Here is a 22,958-nt window from a genome sequence, read left to right as displayed (position 1 = left end):
ACGACAATTTATAAAATGTACTCTGCCAAAAAAGGCTCGAAAACAATTAACTTCAGGTCACTCAATTGTAACATAAGGAGAAGGGGTGGGTACTCAAAGAAAAGGATTAATATTCTGACTAATTAAGAGCTTTGAAGCCTGGTCGTGGCTCTCCATCGTACCCTTTTCCTGGCCTCAACAATCCGTTGATCTGTCCTCATCAATTCCACCGACCTCCATGCCAAACACGTGTATTGAAACAAAAGCATGATGCATGTCTTTTGCTAGTCGATGTCTGCCGGAAGTCCCTAGACATCTAGCAGGTTACCGTATTAAAGACGTGTTTGCAAGCCGAGCATTCTTTATTTAATGATGAGGCGTGTTTTATTAAAGAAAAACAAAAAAGGATGGAATATGCCCTTAGGCCAAAAAAATTGAAAAATTGCCCTTTAACCGGAGTAAATTGCGACCGGGAGCCAGTATCAAAATTCTTTTACTGAGAAAAACCGGGGGGAAACGCTAAAAAATTGTTTTTCTCGAAATTGAAGTTTTAAAAAACCTTCAATTCGAGGCACATAATACATTCTTCTTTCTTTTGCTTTTTCACGATTTCCTTAGGAGAAAATCATCATCTTGTTTTGTGTTATTTTTCCCCTATTTTATTTGAGCAAAAGTCATGAAAGGTATATATATATATACATATATATATATATGAAATTGTAGTTCATTTGTCTTTTTCTTTTCTTACTATATATATATATGTATATATTAAAGGAAAAATGAAACGGGAGTGAAGTTTTTGTCACTTGAGTAAGCAATAAAAGTGTTCGAAAAGAAAGCGATTTGAACGGGCCAATCACGAATAACCGAAAATTAATTTAGTTCATTATTATGCATAATAATGAGCATGATATGTGGCCAGAAAAACGCATGGAATTTCGAACAAATCGCCGTCCAAGAATTTGTTATAAATACGTCCAATCAGGAATTTCCATTTGCCATGTACTTGACATCGTACTATGTCAATAACAAACTGATACTCTTTAAGGTTCTATGAGTTTAAAAGGATGCTTGGTTCTCGTTTGTTTAAAGACAACATGTGGGTGTTTGTTTTCTCTTCGATTGCGTGTTCCTTTGGAAACTAGCCGAAAATAAACAGAGCGGATTTAGTGTGTTGTTACTACCCGTAAGGTTTCGATCAAACGTAAGGAGGGAAATTATCTGATAAAACAACTTGTAAGGATTCAAAAATGTGCACCAACGAAACCTTTCCACTTGCAAAAATAGATAAATTTTGCAATTCGAATAGCTCGAACTTCCGCTTTTAATCGGAAGTACGTCACGTTTTCGGCGCCGGCCAATATAGTGTTGTCACGTGATAGCGTCGCCCATGTTGTTGGATAACATTTCCCGTCAGTTTGTACAGTGCCGAGACTTGAGAGAAAGTTATCATTTTGGTGAATATTTCCAGCTATTTCTTCCCCAATTGTTCATGATTAGTGGCAGTCGAAATGACTGAGGATTTTCCTCGGAGGGGAATTACTTTTCAATGTGGCTTAGCCCGGGAAAGTTATGGATTTGAAGGCAAAGAATTGACAGCCTTGAAAGAACTTGCATGCTCTTTTCTCGATCAAAAGGTAAGGGATTTTTTTGCGGAAACGCTTTTTCTCTCGCCACGTGTGCTATTCCTAGTGTAGCGCTTTGCCAACTCCATCTTATCTCGATCCAGGGTTGAGAGTAAGTGCAGTTATTAGTAGATTTATTTAGCTGCAAGGTGGGAATTCATTCAGACTATGTGCTAGATGTCCTGTTCCATGTCTGTGTCATTCAATCGAAAACAATTCGAACCAAGTTAGTTTTTCCTCGGTTAACCGATATTACTTCCCAAGAATTAACTGTATTGCAAACTAGCGATTGTTTTAGTAGTCACTAAGATAAGCTACAGAACTCCACTAACGTTAAGTGTTAAATACGAAGGGTTTTTACTTAAGTTGTCAAAATATCGTACAACCAAACAACCTATTTACAATTTGTTTTGAAACAATATGTCGATCCGAGCTAAAACCCTCATATCTTAGTTCACATAATTAAACCAAGTGCAAGAGATAATCTACATATTTTATTATCTAAACCCTAATTCGAGCGATTATTTTCAGTTAAAGTGAACTTCGCTATTTCCCTCTTGAAATATTTTGCTAACTCATTTACGAGCAAGCGAGATGTCACGATATCTTGTTCGCCTTTTATACGACAAGAATTGAAGTGATTATGACTTCGAAAGAACATTGAAAGTTCTCGAAGAAATAAATACAACTGAAGTTGAAGGAATAGGCTTTCACCTGTATATGTAGCATGATTAATATTTTCTACTTGATGTTGCCGAAGACGCTAGCGAATTTCTTCGAGCATGCTTAATCTTATTACCACAGAAGTTTTTCATATCTCAATGAAGTGTTCTAGACGAAGCAGGAAGTTTTAGTGACTTCATTCGATGGCGAAAATCGAGTTTTTTATTCTTTTGTGCTCGTCAAATTCCACTCGGTCGCCAAATATGTTAATACGATGGATTCTTGGTGAAAGAATTGTAATAAATGTATTCAAACCATATCTTTCACCGTTATATCAACGCCATAAAATGTTATAAAACGCAATATCCTATTATTTATTGTGATTGCTTTATTTAAGTCAATAGCACATCTCTCTATCGACAAATTTACTTTTAAATTTTGACTGCTTTCAGTTATTGAACCACGAACGTGGCGATCACGGAATCATTTTTCTGCATTGAAATATTTTATGAATATATATTACTGTTGATCTGTAAATCATTTATTTGTGAATAACATTTTACAGAAGAAACACACGAAAGAGTTTCGTTCGTACCATTAAGCAATGTCTGTAATCTTTGAAGTTAATATGCATTACTGTAGTTTTTCCTTGTGCATTCATTCAGGCATTATTAATTCTGCTGAAGAAACATGAACCAACCTCACATAATTTTAAAATCATATTTCCTTAAAAATACAATATTTTGTTCAGTCTTATAATATCTGAACTGTTATCAGGCATATAGTATTACTTGTAAACAGGTATAACCCCTTATTTCTGGCTTTTAAGTATCTTATTCTGAGCTGAACCACTTTGAACTCAATGGTAACTTGACTTATTCCTATCAATAGTGATCAAAAACTCTAAAAACTATTGCATACGAGTACCATGGGGAAATCAGTGTACATATATACATACATATATACTATTTTATGATTATTGTGCTAACAATTTGTGCTTCATTGATGCCAATTTGAGTTGACTATGCCTATGGTTTAAAGCAAACTTTGGGTTATTAACAATATCACTGTGACACTTTTCTTTCTTGTTTAAATTTTATCTTATTCCAGAATTATGACTAAGATTCTCAATTGTTTCCCAAAAACATATCTTCTGCTTCAAAGCTTAGTGTCATGTAGAATACCTCAAATCTTTGAAAAGGAATCATGTCTCTGCATTGGTGTTAAGTTTTCTGAAGCATTTTATCATTTCTGTTTTTATTTAATGATGAATTATGGTTTAGGGGTAATATTGTATTATAGTAGCACACAAAAGGTTTGATAACACTTTACATTATGTAGGTCACATCATGATGTTCAAATATATTTGGGTAGCTTTTATTGTCTGTATTAATATAAGACACGTATCTCAAGTTGAACAGCCATTTTTCTTGATAAAATAGAAAGCTTCGTGCACCTGTTGTGCTAGACTTTACCTTATTAATTCTGACCTGTAAAGATAAAATGTCAAGGGTTAGAAAGTGCCTGATCAAAGCCAAAACCCCATATTCTGCAAGCCAGAAATGATGATAGAAAAGTTTCCTTTATTTAGATATTGTTTCTTTGGTTTTTTTTATTTACAAATTTAATACACAGTTGTGGCCAACTTATATTAATCACCATTGAGCTGTTTAAACATAAGGCAGTTTCTCCAAAACAAATCATCTTGGCTTGTTTGACTTACTAATACAGCCCTGAGGCAACAGCTAAAGCACTACTGGGGGTAATCACAAATTCGAGCATCCTCAAGTAGCTCCATAACGCTCTTGTGCCATTGTAGCTATCACCATTAACCTTGACTTATGATTAGTTTCTGAAATCATTTCCATTTTTTTAAATATTTTTTAAATATGATTTTTTTTTGTAGTTTCCAGATCATGGATATGTTGGTGTCCTTGATAAGCTTCTCCTGTATCGACATAACTATTCATCAAGTAATATTCTTGAAAGAATAACCAATGTGGAACAGATGGTGGATGGTAGTGTCATTGAGATCGTATTGTCAGGTAATATACAATATTTCTATCAAGAGTTCTTATCAATCTTCTAATTTTCACCAAAGATTCTTTAAGAACAACAGTGAAAGGTGAAATATTTATTGAATTCCTAGATTTTAATCAAAATGTTTCCAAAAGTCTTGTGTAGAAAAATATTTTAATTTTACATGTGTGTTATTATTGTTTCGCCACAAAGAAGCCACAATTTAGACCTATGTCTGGCTTGAATGATTATAATAGCATTGCTCATGAGAGAAGAATTTATGATCTACAGTTAAAGAGCAAATTTCAAAAGTCATTTTAAAACTTTTATTCTTGATAATAGGATGTTTAATTAATAACTATTTTTTACTGCATCACAGAAGCTCATAGTTTAAATTTGTAACTTATAAATGCTATTTCTAAGAAAGATTACTGATGACTTTATGAACAAAACATTTCATCCAATTTTTTATTATATAATAATAATGATAACTTGTTTATTCAAGCCTATAGAGGTTTTGCACCATCACATGCCCTGATGCTCATAGTACAGATTGGACTGCCTATGGTAAGATGGCAGAACAATTAAATCCCTCTGCTGTTAGGAATTGTATGCTTTCACATGTAAAATGATTAAATTGTTCCTGCAATTCAACATGGCTGCCATCACATGCTGGAGCAAAACCTCTATTACAAGTAAATTGTCCAGTTTTAGTTGGTTTGTATTATTTTATGAACAATTAATAACATTTTTTATTGTAGATACACCTGTAGTTTGTATTGAATTCAGTTCTGGTAAATTTACTTGTCAATCAACAGCCTATTTTCTAACTATGTTTACAAACTTGATGTCATTTTGCAGCAAAAGTACCTGAAGATGAGACTATTGCCAGATCTCACCAGTTCACAGTCCATTCCTATAAAGCCCCATCATTTTGTGATTTTTGTGGGCAAATGCTATATGGGCTTGTTAGACAGGGTCTCAAATGTGAAGGTAAGTACTTATACTATGAAGAAAAACACCATCTCTTACTTGTAATTTCTTGAGACATACTTCCACCCTACAAAAATTTCCAAGGTCTTAAGATAATGGCTGCTGACAGTCACAGGTCAGTGACTGGTCAATTAGTTCTAGCTTATTCATATCTTGTTTCTTGCTCAGTGTTACTGGTCAAAATGATGGGCAAGGCAAAGATTTCAATTTTCGTTTGATATTTTGACACATTTTTTTTGCGCTGCTTTGCCTCATTTGGAAGTTAGTTATCCATGCATTAAGGGAAAGGACTTAAACAGTCATTGGTATTGTTCAAACTGCACATTCTTTACATAACAGTTGACATTTTGCTAACAGTAAATAAGGCTAAACCTGTACAATTGACCCTTTTCATGGTAGCATGACATTATAAGATATTTGATTTATCGGAAAAAGGAGTTTGCTATCAAATTTGTCACATCGATAAATGGTAAAATGATAATGACTTTATTTTTGGATTCTTGATTTCATTATTTGATTCAAACACTCATTATTGAAAGTGAATCTTCTAAGCCTAGCATATACAAAAGCCAAGCGTATACATAGCTGAAATGGAAGAGCAACTTTTTGTGCAAGGAATATGTAATATTGATGACTTACCTTCTGTTTGTGCTATAAACAAGAGCCTATGAGCCAAGTTAACTGAACTGATTTTCAAGCTATTCTTTGTCTTTTGAATATTGAAGGTTAGTTTTCAAAAATGAATGTTAGCTTGAGGTGGTTCAATGACTGTAAACTGACAAAGATATTGATTTTTGAAACTAAGAATGTTTGCAAAGGAATGTATGCCATTAACGCATCTCAGCCTGGTTATCAGGCTAGACACCAGGGCTTTAAAATAATGCCAGATCAGTTGCCTGCCATGATCACAGGCCGAGATGGTCAAAATGACCAGTAAGGCAAAGATTTAATGGGACAAATCCCAGTTCTGGCCGGACATTGTCCGATGTCCAGCCTTTATTTTAAGCCCTGGACACACAGTTTCTCTCAAAAATTATACAAAGAATCCTTGATTAAAATATTCATATCTTCACTAATTTAAGAGCAATCTATGAAATTTCGCATTTTTACTATTTTTTTATGTAACAAATTTGATAGTAATGTCCTTTTTCCGATTGAATCAAAATTATGTCACACTAGCGTGCAAAGGGTCAATTGAGTCTGTAGTCTAGGATCACAGCAGTATTAAGAAATGGGAAAAGGAAAATGATATGCATGTCACTCAAATAATAGACTTGTTCTCCAGATTGTTATTCATTACATGTAGATGGGTCATGTCAAAACAAGGAAAATAATATGCATGTCACTCAAATAACAGACTTGTTCTCCAGATCATTATTCATTACATGTAGATGGATGTCAAAACATCAAAAAGTATCACATTTGAAGTTGTACAGTTTGCAGAAATATGAAAAGGATGACAGCAATAGAATCTTTTTCTGTCTATTTGATTTGAAACTTTCTGTTATTGTTTACCAGGTTGTGGTGGGAACTACCATAAACGCTGTGCTTACAGAATACGAAATAACTGCTCAGATTCCAGGCATAGAAATTCAACTCAGTATGGCGCGTTACAAGTATCTCCAGCAATGGATTTGCATACACCTAATTTACTGCAAGTTATGAATTCCTGGAATGAGGGACAAATTCCTGGCCGACGAGCAACATGGAGTGGAGATTCCTTGATTTGGGATAAACCAGGAAGGATCCAAGTACCACATACTTTTGCTGTGCATTCCTACAAAAAACCTACCATGTGCCAAATTTGTAAAAAATTGGTGAGTGCTTTGATTTAAAAGAATGATTTTGGGGATTTGGGGAAAGACGTCTGCCTCTATTAAATGCCCCATCTCTCACCAATGTCACTTGGGTTTGAGTAAAATGTGGTCCATTTCTTGTTGGTTCTCTCCTGTGCTTTGAGGGTATTTTTTCTGGACTCTACAGTTTTCTCCTTCCGTTAGTTAACTACCGGTACTAAATTCCAATTCAATCTGGCATCAAAAGCTTATGCAAGCCTCAGTTCTGGGGACTGAGTAATCACCACCTGCAATCAACATAAAATAAATGAAAATTGTTTCTATTCTAAGACTTGCAAACTCTCTTTACAGGACTGCCATTTGAAACATTTCTTATTTTCATCCAGTGACTTTCAGCAAGGAAAAAAACTTCAATTTATTTACTATCCTTTTATTACCCAGATACCCTCTGCTCTTGGGTGCAATTTAAAGTAATTCAGACTATATTCATTTTGTCAAACTCTCTTGTTACTGGACTACCTGTGCATTTCCAGAAAATATCCATACTGCCACCACGGAAGAAATTTGTGAAAGGACCCCCCTACCCCCAGGAACTTCCAATTTTCTTCCATACCAATTCTGTAATTTTGCTCTTTCTCTGACCCTCCTCCCCTCCAGAATTTCCAATTCCCTCTGGGTGGGATATGGATGTTTTCTGGAACTACACATTCGAAATGTTTCTTATTTTTCTCCAGTGACTTTCATCAAGGCAAAAAATTGCAATTTATTTACTATCCTTTTATTACCCAGATACCCTCTGCTCTTGGGTGCAATTTAAAGTAATTCAGACTATATTCATTTTGTCAATTAAACATTACCTTATAATGAGATACAAATAAGTGTATCAGTTTCTAAATGTATACTCAGTTTTGTAACTTCTTTCCAATATATTCCGCCTTCAAAGTTTTTGTTTGATTGATTGAGTACTAACAATGTTGTTTATAACGACTTAATTGTTTCCCTGGGTCCTTGATTTTGGTATTTTTATTTGATTACTCAATCTCAATATGCGAAGTAAGAATTCTGTATGTAAGCTGTACCTTAAAAGTCTTAGATTATATCAGATATTGTTTCAATAAAAGTTGAGGATTTTTTTTCTTTACACAGTTAAGAGGTCTCTTCAGACAAGGTTTCCAGTGTAAAGGTTTGTAATGTTAAGCATATTAAGCAGGTCAATTAGGCTGTTCTAACTAGCTTCTTGCTAACTAGCGAACTAACTTCTATCTAGAATGTACAGTAATTTCGTACTTTATGAACAGCTGACATGGGTTTAATTGACTTCTGGCTGGCAGACAGTTATGAATCAGTCAATAGATGGTGAACATTCATTGGGGGATGGTTTGCAAAAGTGTCAATATACAATTTCTATTGAGATGTGCAAGCGCTGTCAAAAGTATTGGGTGCTTCAAAAAGGAGGCATTTTCCAACAAGATCTTATGTGGCTATAGAAGTTAATCAAGCAATACTTCGAAGCTTCTTTTAGTTCAGGAGCAGGATTATGAATTTTTGAAAATGATATAGCTCACTTTAGACAAAAATTTAGTAGTGTCATTCTTACATAACACATTTTCTTCTTATAGGCAAAAGTATTAAAGTCATCATTAGTATCACTGATTGATTGATTGATTGATTGATTGATTTTTTTGGTAGATTGCAAATTCAACTGTCATAGGAAATGCGCAGAGAAAGCACCTAAGAACTGTTTGGGAGATATTCTGATGTTTGAAACAGGTAAGGTCATTGGTTAGTTACTATATACTTATATGGGAAATTAAAGCACATGCAATAAATCCATGAAATAAGAGCAAACTTGATACTGACAAATATTACTGTTTAGTTATTAATAGCTGTTATCACTCAAATAGAACAGTTCATAACACAAGGACACATACACAAGAGACTGTTGTGATTATCGCTTTAATTAAAGCTGCCTTTTATTAGTTCGTTATACTTATCCAAATAGGCATCTACTTTTAATTTTTTTTTCTTAAATCGCCCAGTTTTTAAGGAAGGATGAATAAAGCTATGTACTCTTTCTCTTAAGACCCTGGTTTTCTTGGGTGGGAATCAGGGCTTAAAATAATGGCTGATCATTCACCAGTCAGGATCACAGTCCAAACTAGTTTTAGGTTAGTCATACCTTATTTCTGACCACGGGGGGGGGGTACTGCCCTATATTCGCTATACGGGTACGTGCGGCCAAACAGGGTATGGTTTTCAGCGATTTTAATCTGGAACAAGGTATATAAAATCGTTCTCGCTCTGGAACAGGGTATTTATTTTCACACTACCGGAACAGGGTATGATTTTCAGTGATCTTGCTCTGGAACAGGGTATGAATTTCAGCAATTTTACTCTGGAACAGGGTCAGGGTTCAGAGGGCTCAGTGGTACATCCCTACCCTAAACAGGCAAGAGTACCCTTCCCCCCCCCCCCCCCCCCCCCAGGGATTTCTGACTAAACATTACTGGTCAAAATGACCAGCAAGGCAAAGATTTGAACAGACAAGTTCCAGTTCTAGCTAGACATTGTCCGAGGGAATAAAAAGTGATTAGGCTGTGTTACAGTATTAATTTTTATCCCATGATCTAAAATCATGTCTTTCACTGGGACTGTGTATAAATATAACCGAACCTAAGGGTCCAATTTTGCAAAGCATCCATTTTATGTACTGTAAATATTTAGAGTAACTGGCACAGCTTCAAACTGAAATGGTGTAGGTAAAGAGAGACATAATGATAGATTGAAAAAGGTAATGGAGGCAGTGTAGATGATATTTGTAATCCATTTACAGTATATTCTTAGTAGTGTTATGTCTCTGTGTCTGTATCAATTGCCAACAACTTATATCTTTGCAATTCAGGCTCATCATCTTCCTCATATGATTCTGGAACAATATCAGAAACCTTGTCTGAAATGGATCTCACAGATGATGTTCGGGAAGACCTGGTGAATGAGGAAAGAGAAGCTGCAGATGATGAAGCTCGCAATACCTACACCTTAGAAGAATGTACTGAACCTTCAAGCCCTACGTCAACAGATGGAGACGTCAACCCAACGAGCAGTACTTATATTCCATTACAAAGGATTGTGGTATCAGTCAAACATACAAAGAGGAAAGCATCAAAGGTCCTGAAACAAGGATGGATGGTCCATTTCACTAATAAAGACATGCAGGTGTGTGGTAATAGTACTGTCAGATTTATGGGCTTCTCCTATTTTCCTCTTTCCTCAAAACTCGACAAATTCTAATTCAATAACTGGTATTTTAAAGAAGGTAGGAACCAATTAACCATTAATGCAGGTGTGAAAAAAAATGTGCTTGAGTGTTTACTTCCACTTTGTTCTTGGTATTTGAAGGCCCACTACTCTAGGCTAGATATGCCAAAAACCAAGGGATAGAGCTTTTTAGCTCATGCATAATGTTTCCCAATTAACCATACGTCATTTCATAGAGTATCATTCCCTATAGTTTTATTTCTTTGTTTATTGGTTGTGAATGAGATGACTATGACTATGAATATGGACACAACTCAAACGTAGAATCCTATTCTCAAGAGAATAGCACATAGTCTGAAATGGGAAGGTCTATTGCAGTTCTCTCGTAACGGAAGTTCATTCCAGGTTTTCCCCTTCAGCTTTCCTTCATTTTTATCATTTATTACCGCCACCCGGTTAACTCAGTTGGTAAGAGTGCCGGTCTGTTGTGCGGGAGGTTGTGGTTTAAGCCTCGGCTGGACCAACACTCAGGGTTTAAAATAACTGAGGAAAAGGTGCTGCCTTTGTAATAATAATATCTGCAGATGGTTAGACCTTCAGGTCTTCTAAGATAAAGTAATTACGTGATTTATTAGTAGTTAACTTATCTGTTTGTTCCTTTTTATGATTTCAGAGGAGACGGCACTACTGGCGTTTGGATACAAAGTCTTTAACATTATTTTTAGGTCCTGAAAGTAATAAATACTACAAGGTGAGGGAAAAGTAAGAAAAGTAAGGTTAAAATGTATAGGTTAATGAGTGAAAAATGAATAATTGTGCAAAGGGATGAAACAGTGAATGAATGAAGGGTAAATGAACAAATGACAATTGAAAGACATATAAAAGTGGGCACTTAAATAAATGGAATGAAAAAAAGGTGTCAGTAATATCATAATGATCATAATCATAATGTCACAATGATCGTTTTACCAAGTTTTTGAAGAATTTGAAAAATATGACCAATTTTCTTACTAGTCTCCTTTAAAAATTGAATTCTCCAAAGCTAATGAAGTTAATTCATTTTGATTTCCAGGAAATTCCACTCTCAGAAATTCTCTCAGTTGAATCAAACATTGACCCTCTAGCAACAGAAGCAACTCGAGCTCCTCACTGTTTTGAGATGAAAACTAGGAATATGATTTATTATGTGGGATTGGAGGAAGATGAACACATTGCGCCTGACCCTGATAGTGGTGTAGGAACGGGCCTGGGGCAAACCTGGGCGGATACTATACGTTCAGCCCTGATGCCAGGCTGTGTGACACCTACGACGAGTCTCTCAGCTATGAAATCTATGCCACGTAAGTAAGCGCTATGACCATGTAACACCTTTATCACCTCATTTATTATAAAGGAAGTAGAGTGAAGGAACTGAGTATTAAAGTGCTGCTCTGACGAAAATCAGGAGCGAAGTTCGATGTTAAGTCTATGACGTCACAGACTCCAAAAAATAATCGTAAAAATATCATACTTTCGTCCTGAATATCGAGAAAACACTTCATACAATGATTATTGGACCTTTCAAGAGTATTCTTAGGAAGTTTCAGCTGAATCCAAGTTTGAGCGATTGTCGTCAGAGTAGCACTTTTAGCTCTGGACTCGTGTTCAAAGTCAGGGTATGGCTAAGTCAAAGATTGAATATGAAATTAGCTATAGTTAGGTGGTGCGAAGGCAGCAAAACCCTTGAATCAATGTATTCTACTCACATCGGATGTCAAGACTGTTGCGTCAAGTTTTCTTTTAGCATTGCACAATGAGCCAAACCAGGGAACATTTCTTTCCTAGTTTGATATTTCCTAGGTTAAGATCCTTTGTCGCAATCAACAACAGCTTTCATTCAAAAGCAAAGAACGTTACATACTGACTATATCGGAGTCATTGTATTATATTTTTACAAAGGTTATTAAAAATATGTAGGAAATATCCTCTTAAAAAACAATGCATTGCTTGTTGCTATTTTTGAAAAATGGGAACTTTTCTTCTTCCAGCTGAAAGCTCTATGGACACAGAAATGGAAACACCAAGTGAAGAGCCGGCCAAAGCAATTAAAGAAACACCACTTGTAAGTCCGTCCGTCCACTCGATTGTCTACCTTACCGTATGTCTGTTTGTCTCTTTGTTTCTGTCTTCACATCTTTTTTTCTATCTGTGTGTGGGTCTGTCTGTCTGATTGTCTGTCTGCTTTTTCATATTCTTTCTTTCTGTCTGCCCATCTTTTTTCTATCTGTCTGTGGGTCTGTCTTTCACCGTCTGTCTGTCTGTCTTCTTGTTCATCTTCCTGGTTTCTGTCTGCCAATCTTTTTTCTGTCTGTCTTTCTGTCTGTCTGTTTGTCTGTCTGCTTGTTCATCTTCTTTGTTTCTGTCTGCCCATCTTTTTTCTATCTGTTTGTTGGTCCCTCCGTCCGTCAGCCTGCCTGCATGTCTCCTTGTTTCTGTCTCTCCATCTATATTTTATCTGTTTGTTTGTCTGTGCGTCCGCCTGCCTCTTTACCTTGAGCCTTCACACATGGGGTTATGAAAGCTGCATGGTGTTTATGGTAACCATGATCAAACCCTAACAATATTTAATGCTTCTGATTTCAGGACATTACTCAACTGTATCAAGTCTTTCCAGATGAGATTTTAGGGTCTGGACAGTTTGGGATCGTTTATGGAGGTTAGTACTTAGACTGAGTGGCTCTTCCTCTTCCTCTTATTATGAAGAAGTGGTTTACTAATTGCCTTACTATTTCATTTCTATTAGGCGTGCATCGTGAAAGTGGACGCGAAGTAGCTGTAAAGGTTATAGATAAACTACGTTTCCCTACCAAACAAGAAGCGCAGTTAAAGAATGAAGTTGCTATACTCAAGGTATTGGATTGGGAACTCTTTTAAAATCTCTCGCTCGTAATAGGCCTATTCGGCTTGGGCGTAATGTTTTGCCCATTTTAGACCACGTGTCATTCTCTTGAGAATAAGATTCTTTGTTTGAGTTGCTTCAATATTCATGTATATTCTCATGCGCAACCATTAAACAAAGAAATGATACTCTAGGGAATGACACGTGGTTTGAAATGCAATAACATTGCGCCCAAGCTGAAAAAGTGTATGTCCTCTCACGCATTTTTTCCCTCTACAGCAACTAAACCATCCTGGAATGGTGACCTTGGAACAGATGTTTGAAACTCCTGAACGGGTATTTATTACTATCACTGTTGTTGCGATTTTGTAATTAGGAAACACTTTAATATATCTTTTTCTTAAAAATAGTTTAAATGAAAATTAATTTATAAATGATAGGACTCGTGGTGTGTGAGATCAAACTAGGAAGCTAAAGATAAGTTTGAATTATTTGAAAAAAATCATATGCAACAAAGAGCGCTCGCCTCTCTCCACGGCGCACCTGGTGAAAATACCGGACTGGTGACATATATGAGTAGAGTTGTTGTTGGTTCTCTCCTTCTCTCTGCTTGGAGGGTTTTTCTCCCTCCGCAAAAAACACCTTCCAAATTCCAGTTCGATCATGGACTACAGCATTTTTTTAAACGTTATTAAGAAACAATCGGTATCTCTTTGCTCTGAGTTTCTTGTTAAGTAATTTCGACTGTTTTAAATTAATTTACTGGTAAAATTTTGGAATCCGATTGGCTGAGATGTAATTTCATTTGAAGGTCCGCTGTAAATGTGTCTGTTGACTCACTCTTCTAAACTAAAAAGCCAGTATTTGCGGTTGACTTATTGATGCCAAGAATGCCATACTTAGATCTTGACACCCAGTAATGATCTGTTTACCACGTGATAGGTATTCGTTGTCATGGAGAAGCTCCGAGGGGACATGTTGGAAATGATTCTCTCTAGTCCTAATGGCAAGCTGGATGAAAGATGTACTAGGTTCTTAATCACTCAGGTAATAATATAGGCTTGACTACTGATAGCGCTTTCCTTGCTGAATATAGCATGGTCAATATTTTATCGTTCTGACATGTTGTCAAGCTTTGGTCTTGTGGAACTTTGAGATACATTTACTGTTGATAGCCGTACGGACGTTGAGAAAAAGGGGTCGAGTTGGTAATGCAGTGCATTGTGGGAATGTCTTAAGGGACGTACTTCCAAGATGGCGCCTATTTCGTCCCCTTAACAATCCCATTGCAAATCCATTTGAGCCAATCAATCTCGGAATTGCAAAGCTATATCATACATGTCGCGTTACCCTCCAAAACAGTTTTCTTTAGTAAAATCTTTCCCTTTAAATCAAAGTGTTGAAGTATTTAATAACCTATTATTTACTTGTAGATCCTTATCGCCCTGAAGTATCTTCATTCAAAGAATATTGTTCACTGTGATCTCAAACCCGAGAATGTGTTACTTTCACCTGTCATATCTGAGTGTGGATACCCTGCTGTAAGTAAATAGTGCTGGCAATGAGGTCTAATATGAGTGGACAGTAGAACACAGTGTATATATACGGTATACAGTATATAAGCTCGACTCTGTATTAAGGACACCTATACTACGAACACTTTTTCTGTCCCTTCGGTGTACGTATCATAGAGCCTCACCGTAATGGTTTTAAACCCTCCACGGTCGCGTGGGTATTATTGCTACAATGCTGCCCTAGAGATTAGCTCTCAACGAAAATTATTCAAAAAAAGAGATGAGTGGCAGTACTCCAGTTTCGAGTTCTCTGTAATTCTGTGTATGTCTTTCAGGTCAAACTGTGTGACTTTGGTTTTGCCCGTATTATCGAAGAGAAGTCTTTCCGTCGATCTGTAGTAGGCACCCCTGCCTACTTAGCACCCGAAGTCTTACTCAACCAACCTTACAATAGATCGCTGGACATGTGGTCGGTGGGCGTGGTCGTTTATGTCAGGTAACGCCTTTGAATGATCACGTGACGGCAGATTAATGTAAGAGAATTACCACTTAATGACTGCAGGCTCAGAGTTGTTTTTTTTTCCAAGACTTTCTAATTACATTTTGCCAAAGAACCAGTTATTAAGTGTCTTATTATACCTCTCAAGTAAAACAAATATATTATCTTTCGCGTAATAAAAGAATTATGGATAAAGGTATTGTTTATTATAGCGTGGCACGGAGTTGTCAAAAAAGTGAGGTGCGCATAACCCTTTCAATCAATCAATCAAATAGAAAACTGCAGTCACTCCTACGTGATATGTAAAATAGTAACCCCGAAGGAACGGGGCTGGAACCTCGGGAAGCAGAAGTAGGCCTCTCCCGAGAAAATACTTTAGCCGTAGGCGACTTTACGAGTAGCACTCAGTGAGCATGCAACTACAACTCGCTATGTATAGAGCCCCAAGGTAGAGAGGCTTCATGTCTGCCTTAAGAAACGAAAATGTTTATCTATTTGCTAATATAAATATCTATTGTACTTCCTGGATGTTATGAGTCCCTTACCTAAGACTACTATTATTAGAACAAATATTAGACCTACATATGGTAATCAAAATGAATGAATGACGAGAGGTGAAAGAGAAAGAACTCAGAAAAAGAGACGGATGGGATTTGAACCCACGACTTACTGGAAACTCTAATGGGTTAATAGCTCTTATGAACTGCAATCCAGCAGTTATCCCATCTGAAACTCTGGTTTTTTTTTCTAGTTCTTTCTCTTTCACCTCTCGTCATTCATTCATTTCACTACTATTGTTCTTGCTTGACCTTGGCTTCCTTACGAAGGTCAGGTCGATTGAAACTTTTCAAAAAACGGAATAGACCCTTTTCGAGTTCCAAATTACCGCTGTGTTTCTTGATAACAGAATCATTTGATCAGGCTTAGCCTCGATTTTGTGAAGAATATTCATGTGTTCCAGTCAAGGTCTGTCAGGTTCCAAAGTGTTTGTATTGTTGAAGTCGTCCATTCTTTACTTTACCGTTGGTATTTGTGAATATTTAGACACTGATTCGAGGCTAAGCCTGAGTAAATGAGTCTGTAATCAAGAAACACAGCGGTAATTTGGGATTCGAAAAGGGTCTATTGCTTTCAAGTAATGCATTCATATGTTTTCAGCTTAAGTGGAACATTCCCATTCAACGAAGAGGAAGATATTCAGGATCAGATTCATAACGCTGCTTTCATGTACCCCCCAGACCCATGGCAGGAAATATCACGTGATGGTAAGAATGATTCATTTAGTTATTCTTGACTTGAACAAAAACTTTTTCTCGTTTCCTGTTTTTGTATACTTGTCATCGCTATTCACCACTGCAAAGTACAGCAGTGGCGCAGATCCACGGGGGTCAACCGAAAGCATGTATGACCTATTATGACACCGGACGGAATACAGCTCTAATCAGATTGAATTAGTTAGGGTTGATTTGAGAGGAGGGAGGAAAAATCGGAGGACCGGAAAAACCCTCGGAGTCAGAGAGAGAACCTACCAACTCAGCTCACATTACGCGAATTCAAAACCCGTACCTCAGAGGTGAGAGGTGAGAGTTTTACCACCACGCCATCCAAACTCCTCGCGTCAAGCTTTTGCTCCTGTCCAGCAACGTCATGATCGCTTTTGTTAATTCACTTGAGCAGAATCTAGTTTCTTGGTTTCTTTTCTCATATCACCCATCGTAGTCTTTCGATCTTTTTCCTTCACATAAGGAAGTGATGCACGCCTTCTCTATCCCGCAGTAGCATATCGCACTCTCTCTCTCCCACCCCCACCCCCCTCCCCCCCTCTCTGGTAACTAGCGCTTCCATCACATCGTAATTCTGCTTTTTTATTTTAGCGATCAACTTGATCAGTAATTTACTGCAAGTAAAACAGCGCAGCAGATACACCTGTGATAAATGTCTTATTCATCCTTGGCTACAGGTCAGTACACCCGGCGAAAATTACGTTACCACCATGCCTATAGATCTATATCGTCCGACATGTCTATAGATTTACATTTATTAAATTTAAGTCTATAAATTTATTACTGTGATGGTGATGGTAGTTGTCGTTGCGGCGACAGTGGTTGTGCCGGTGAAAGAGTGATGATGATGATGCCGATGAGGATGATGATGATGATGATGTTGATGACTATTGATGATAGTAATGATGTTTTTAATATTGTTTTCATGAGCACAGAACTATCAAACATGGCTTGATCTTCGTAGCCTGGAGCGAGTCATTGGTTTCCGTTACTTAACACATGAGAGCGACGATGCTCACTGGCATTCACACGGAGAACAGTTACGATCAGCCTCAAGACATCACCAGTATCGAGACCCTCAAGATGGCACCGGCAATGGCAGGCAAAGTAACAATCGATTCTTCCCGCCCACACAAGCAAGCGAACGTAAATTACAACCTAGTATAAGCTATTTGTAGAATAACGATGAATTAAGGATATAATGCAACACAGAAATAATTTCTCGTCAAACACTATGAACCACACTGTTACATAGATTAGAGGTTTTGCACCATCACGTGACGGCAGCCATGTGAGATGGCAGGAATAATACGTTTTACATGAAAAAGAATTCAATTCTCAAGAGCAAAGAGCATTTTATTGTTCTGCCATCTAACCACAGGGAGTCCACGCTGTATTATAGTCGTGGGCACGTGATGATGCAGAACCTCCATAGATGTGTCCATATTATTTTGAAAACCATCAGAGCTACCGCAACTAAAAAATTCCAAATGAATACCACGCATTTATCAGTATTTTCCATTGTCCTTGATATTCAAAATAACCTGGACCATCTCTCTATGCAACGACCTTTCATATCGAATACGTTTACAACTTCAACTTTCATTTTTTAAATTTCAGTTTTTTAAAATATTTCATTTGAGTTTTGAGAGTCATCCACCTTAAAACGTATTGGTACTGGGGCTGATTGATTTGTGTTGACGGGTTTGACGGCAACGATGTTGTACAGCAACAAAGCAATGTTTTTGGAGATTTTATCTCCCAAAGGAGAAAATCCCTGATTGTTATGTCACATAGCATGGCTACCGTGAAAATTGCTATACCGGTGCTTGCTTTCGATAGTATTAGTGTACGTGCTGTTATAGACCCTTTCGCAGTTCCGTGCGACATCTTGAAAGGTAGCCGTGCCTTTGATTGAAGCGAGACAAAAGGTGAGCGTGTAATGATGGAGACCTTTTTTAACACTCACCGTTCGTCGCGCTTCGATGCAAAGGCACGACTGCCTTTCAAGATGGCGCAGGGAACTGTGAAGGGGACTATTTGAACACAAACCTTGATAAATTTGCTTTTGCATTCTGATTCTAACTTTCCATCCTCAGCTGTTATTTCATAGATATATTATTGTAATCTGGTTTGATCTCGTACTGAAGTTACACTACGACATTGGGCATTCTTTTTCTCGTAGTGCGATTCCGTGCTTCTCAATCGCACTAAAGCGTGCTTTCAACCCTTAAAACCACGGTAACAATTTGTTAAAGTTTTTATGAGTTATCTACCTCTGAAGCTTGTAAGAACAATATTGAAGGGTCTACGGAGCAAGGTGACCTACGAACCTCCATCTTGTGTTCAAGTCTTTATGTTCATAACTTTAAATTCCTTATAACTAAGCTATTTATTTTTATGCTTAAGATATTTATGTACACGGCATATTCATTCATTACGGCATCTTCCTTTTTAAATTTATCCAAACATTTAGATTATCTAACCAAGGAACTCACAAATTGATTTTAACCCTCAATCGACCGGATGATGAATTTTAGAGTCCTTCCCTTCCTTTTGTTTTCTTATTCTCAAGACATTAAAATTCTCAGGAATCGAGAGTATTTTAGGTCACTGTAAGATACAAAGCATCAAAATACGAAGCAATTTGAATGTATTATTTAAAAAGGCTTGCACAAAAACATGACACGTAAAATTCAGCCTCAACGTTTTTTACTTCGGATCCTTTAATTCTCATCTCACTATAATACAAATAGCTCAAAATGAAACACTACTCCTGAAACTCGAATTATTGATATTTTCCGACTGCATATCGAAGATTCGCCGACAACCAGTCGACGATTACACGAACTCAGTCGCAATTGCCTCGCATTTATAGCGTCTTCTGCGTATACTAGTAATCATCGATATCCAGACATTTTTTAGACGAGCAGCTTGGGTATCACAGAAACTTCTAAGATAGTTTTCGAAACTAAGAATATGTCAATCGCTTTCCACTTTGTTCAGCAAGTGAGGTAAAACTTCACTAAAATAGGTATTTTTAAACGTAATTGATAAATGTATTAGTTAGAGCGATTCCACGTATCATGTGGGAAAAAATCTAATAGTCAATGCCTAATCGTCGCATGGAAAAATCGTCATGGCTTACTATTTCTAATGACAGCTAGAAGTACAGAATGGGTATATGGAATCCTTCTAATGTTTTATCGGATAAATTGTTTTGGTGTACTGTAAATAACTTAGTAATAGATTTTGAAAACGATGTTTCCTGTCTCACTCCAGACGGGAACAGATAAAGGAATGTCAAGAATGGATTAAATGTAATGTCTACCACTCGTTGTTTTTATCTTTAGTAAACTTTGAAGACGTTCTTAGTGTTCTTAGCCATTCTGAGGTTGAGTAAAAGACTGGGTCGAGTTGGCAGTGCATTTTGGGACTGTTATACGGTTCAAAATAGACGCCATCATTCCTAAAACAGTCCCACACTGCTTTGCAGACTCAACCCAGTCTTTTCCTTTATCCCTGGAACGGCTAATATGTATGTAGCAAAATGTAGAAAAAACTCACCATTCTGAGCCGGTGTAATTGTTACGAAAAATAACACCCCAATTTTCAATTTAAAGATTTTGCCAAAGGTCACGTACTTCATTGGGGATCGATCATTAATTTGACAGGGACGTTACTAAAACAGGGAATGGGGAATGGCCGGGAATGGAAGAATGGGACGACCGATCAGCAGTATCACTATTTAAAAGTGTCATGTCCGTACTCTAGCTGTTTTTATGAGGACAAATATGCTAAAATCCATAGCAGTGGTTTCTAATCGTCATACAAATAATCGATAAAAGGAAGAGCGCCAATCAGTAAGTATTAATACTTGCAGTATGTAGATTCATATTCAGCTAATTCTAGTCTCCTGCGCAGCCGTCATTAGTCTCGGACGGCTGTGGAGAAAACTAAGCTGATTCGTGATATTTCTTTTCATGCTGAATGGCATCCATCAAACGTAATCAGAAGTCCATGAACTTCTGACATAATCCATTGACACGTCCCTGTGTGACATATATATCTGATTGCTGGTCACCTTGTCTTCGTATTATCACCGCTTAGACCAGGAAATTCAATACGTTTTTAGATGTGTTTCACATTGGATAATATAAAGTAATTTGCTCCCTCGGCATCCCATAATCTCTTACTTAAAACAATAGAATTCAAGATGGCCGCCATATCAGTAAAAAGGCCCTAAAAGGACCCAGTTCATGACTGGTATCTTATGGGAATCATCTGTGCCAATGGCGATTTTTACTCATTTGGTCAAAATCGGGCTGCATTTGTTGAGCTCAGTGTTATCCTAAGACTACATATACTAAAAATGTTCATGTTATCCAGACTGGTCATCAGTAGTTATCCGCTCTCCCCAGTCCTCCAACTCGATAAAGTGTTTTCACGTGACGTCACAGCGGCCATGTTGGTTTACTAAAACAATGCATTTCCTATCCTCCGGGAATTAAACTCTATTTTTATTCAAAAATTGTGCAGAAAGTTTCTATTGTTTGGTATACCAATATGGCTGCCTTGTCACGTGAGTGAAAACGCTCCATATCTGTTTGGAGGACACAGGGAAAGAGCAAGTTTATTTACCTTTTGTGAGGGAAGGAACGTTTTTTTGTTGGGGTATTAAGGGGTGGAGGAGTGAGGATTCATAGGGGAGGGTCATCAATGAAAATTTGAAATTTCATGGAGAGTAGGTCAAACCTTTTCATTATGACTAGAGCTGTGTAGAGAAATTTCTTACTGAGTGAAAGGAGGAGGGCATCAACCATTTTAGAAAAGTTAACTACGCATCCCAGCCCCTTTTTAATAAAGTATGTACGTTTTCTAAAATAAGTTTAGTGCTTTGCACCAAGCAGCAAGCAGAGTTTTAAGGACGTTCATGGGCAAAAGATCCCATCGTCAGATTTTTAAAAAATTTTGCACAATGAAAGAACATCATACTAGAAGTAAAATAAGCAAATAAGAAATGGGGTCCCCAACTTTGTTTAGCCGTAAGAATACGTGGAAGTTCACCCTTTTTACGTAAAAACACGCGAACAAGGTAAAAATGAAAAGCTGCATGTGAAACATGTCATATTTTATTGAAAAAATAAATTGGTCGTCCCCATTTTTCACAGAAGACTAGGAAATAACCAAATAACTAGGTAGCATTTAAAATGTATGCGGAAAATTAGAAATATAAAATGTCATTGTGCTATAAGTGTGGACTTGAAGCCTTCCCGTCGTGTGAAATTATATTGGCAATTATACACAAAATATATAATTTCGATATTTTATCCCATCGCTCGTCAGATAAGTTAGGTATTACCGAGTACTTTCAAAAAACGGAATAAAAAAGGGGATGCCCTACTTCGTTTTAGAGCTATAGATTAAAGACGTTTTTATAATATTTTGCTTATCAAAACATTGTAATGACGTCATCATGATTAGCTCACGCTCACTAAATTCATGTGTAGAAAGGATGCGCGTGTACAATGCCCATGAACGTCCTTAAGTGGTCATATCGTTTGATGTATAAGTAAAGCGGCTAGACTATTGACAGTTAGACATTTGTTGGCGCAGATTATGAACTTAAAGATGGAATAAACTAGCATTGGAAAAAAAACAGTTAACGTTGGTGAACATCAGTAAAACTATTACTTTTATAAGTAGTGTACGATTATCATCATCATCAACATCATCATCATAAAATGAAAGAAAAACCACTTTAAACAACAAGAAGTGCAAAAATGAAATAAAAATAACTAACGTATAGAAAGAAATACTGACAGAAATAACAGAAATGACAGGTGTGAGTTTTATGTCTAGCCAGTATGTAAAATAAAAACAAGAGAAAAATAAATAAAGAAAAACGTAAATGGGAAGAAAGAGAACGAAACTAGAAGAAGGAGGAGGAGGAGGAGGATGAGAAAGATAACAACAAGAAGAAGAAAAAAGGAAAGAAAAAGAGACTAAAGAAGAAGAAAACGATTAATAAAAAGAATTAACTGTCATAATTCACAATTTATCATGTGATTGGATATTATACCGATCAAGTATCATCTTTCACCTGTGAGCCTGTCTTGACCATAAAGCTACCTACAGAAAATCAAACTTTTAATTTTCATTTGCCTAAAGCTCGAGTTATCAACAATTTTTGAGGACGACAGTTTTATGGAAGAAATAGAAAACGCTAGCGCGTGCTGTGTGCGGTTATAAAGCACGCGGGGGTTGGCAGAACACGAGAAAATATGGCGTGGCATGGGGGTGTAGTGGTTTACCTCTCACCACTGTGGTCCCGGTTCGAGCCCCGGCTCAGACCGGATCATATGTGAATTGATTTTGTTTGATGTGTTGTTCTCTCCTATGCCACGAGGGTTTTCTCCGGGTTCTACGGTTTCCTCTCCCTCCGTAAAAA

The 22,958-nt window shown here is 37.0% G+C and overlaps 1 protein-coding gene across 1 annotated transcript; it reads left to right on the top strand.

Moving 5' to 3' along the window:
• The first annotated feature begins 1,368 nt into the window (after window positions 1–1,368).
• LOC116292709 (serine/threonine-protein kinase D3) lies at window positions 1,369–19,840 on the top strand. The gene is made up of 19 exons (XM_031700061.2): window positions 1,369–1,616; window positions 4,174–4,312; window positions 5,148–5,279; window positions 6,798–7,096; window positions 8,222–8,258; window positions 8,765–8,845; window positions 9,978–10,291; window positions 11,007–11,084; window positions 11,406–11,673; window positions 12,361–12,434; window positions 12,956–13,028; window positions 13,116–13,222; window positions 13,491–13,547; window positions 14,154–14,258; window positions 14,645–14,752; window positions 15,061–15,221; window positions 16,383–16,489; window positions 17,099–17,184; window positions 17,443–19,840. The coding sequence occupies exons 1-19, from the start codon at window positions 1,491–1,493 to the stop codon at window positions 17,683–17,685; spliced, it is 2,595 nt and encodes an 864-aa protein (XP_031555921.2). The 5' UTR covers window positions 1,369–1,490; the 3' UTR covers window positions 17,686–19,840.
• The last annotated feature ends 3,118 nt before the right edge of the window (window positions 19,841–22,958 follow it).

Source organism: Actinia tenebrosa, unplaced genomic scaffold (genome assembly GCF_029948245.1).
Source record: "Actinia tenebrosa isolate PJP-AT-01 unplaced genomic scaffold, QUT_ActTen_1.0 PGA_scaffold8__29_contigs__length_14323225, whole genome shotgun sequence".
In the NCBI taxonomy this organism is placed as follows: domain Eukaryota; kingdom Metazoa; phylum Cnidaria; class Anthozoa; order Actiniaria; family Actiniidae; genus Actinia; species Actinia tenebrosa.
The sequence above is the reverse complement of the archived record's forward strand: the minus strand, read 5'-3'. Positions and strand labels throughout refer to the sequence as shown.

Coding starts and splice junctions, on each gene's coding strand:
- LOC116292709 (XM_031700061.2), top strand. CDS start 1,491: ATGACTGAGGATTTTCCTCGGAGGGGAATTACTTTTCAATGTGGCTTA. Junction 8,846..9,977: donor TATTCTGATGTTTGAAACAG/GTAAGGTCATTG, acceptor TTTGCAATTCAG/GCTCATCATCTTCCTCATAT. Junction 13,029..13,115: donor GTTTGGGATCGTTTATGGAG/GTTAGTACTTAG, acceptor CATTTCTATTAG/GCGTGCATCGTGAAAGTGGA.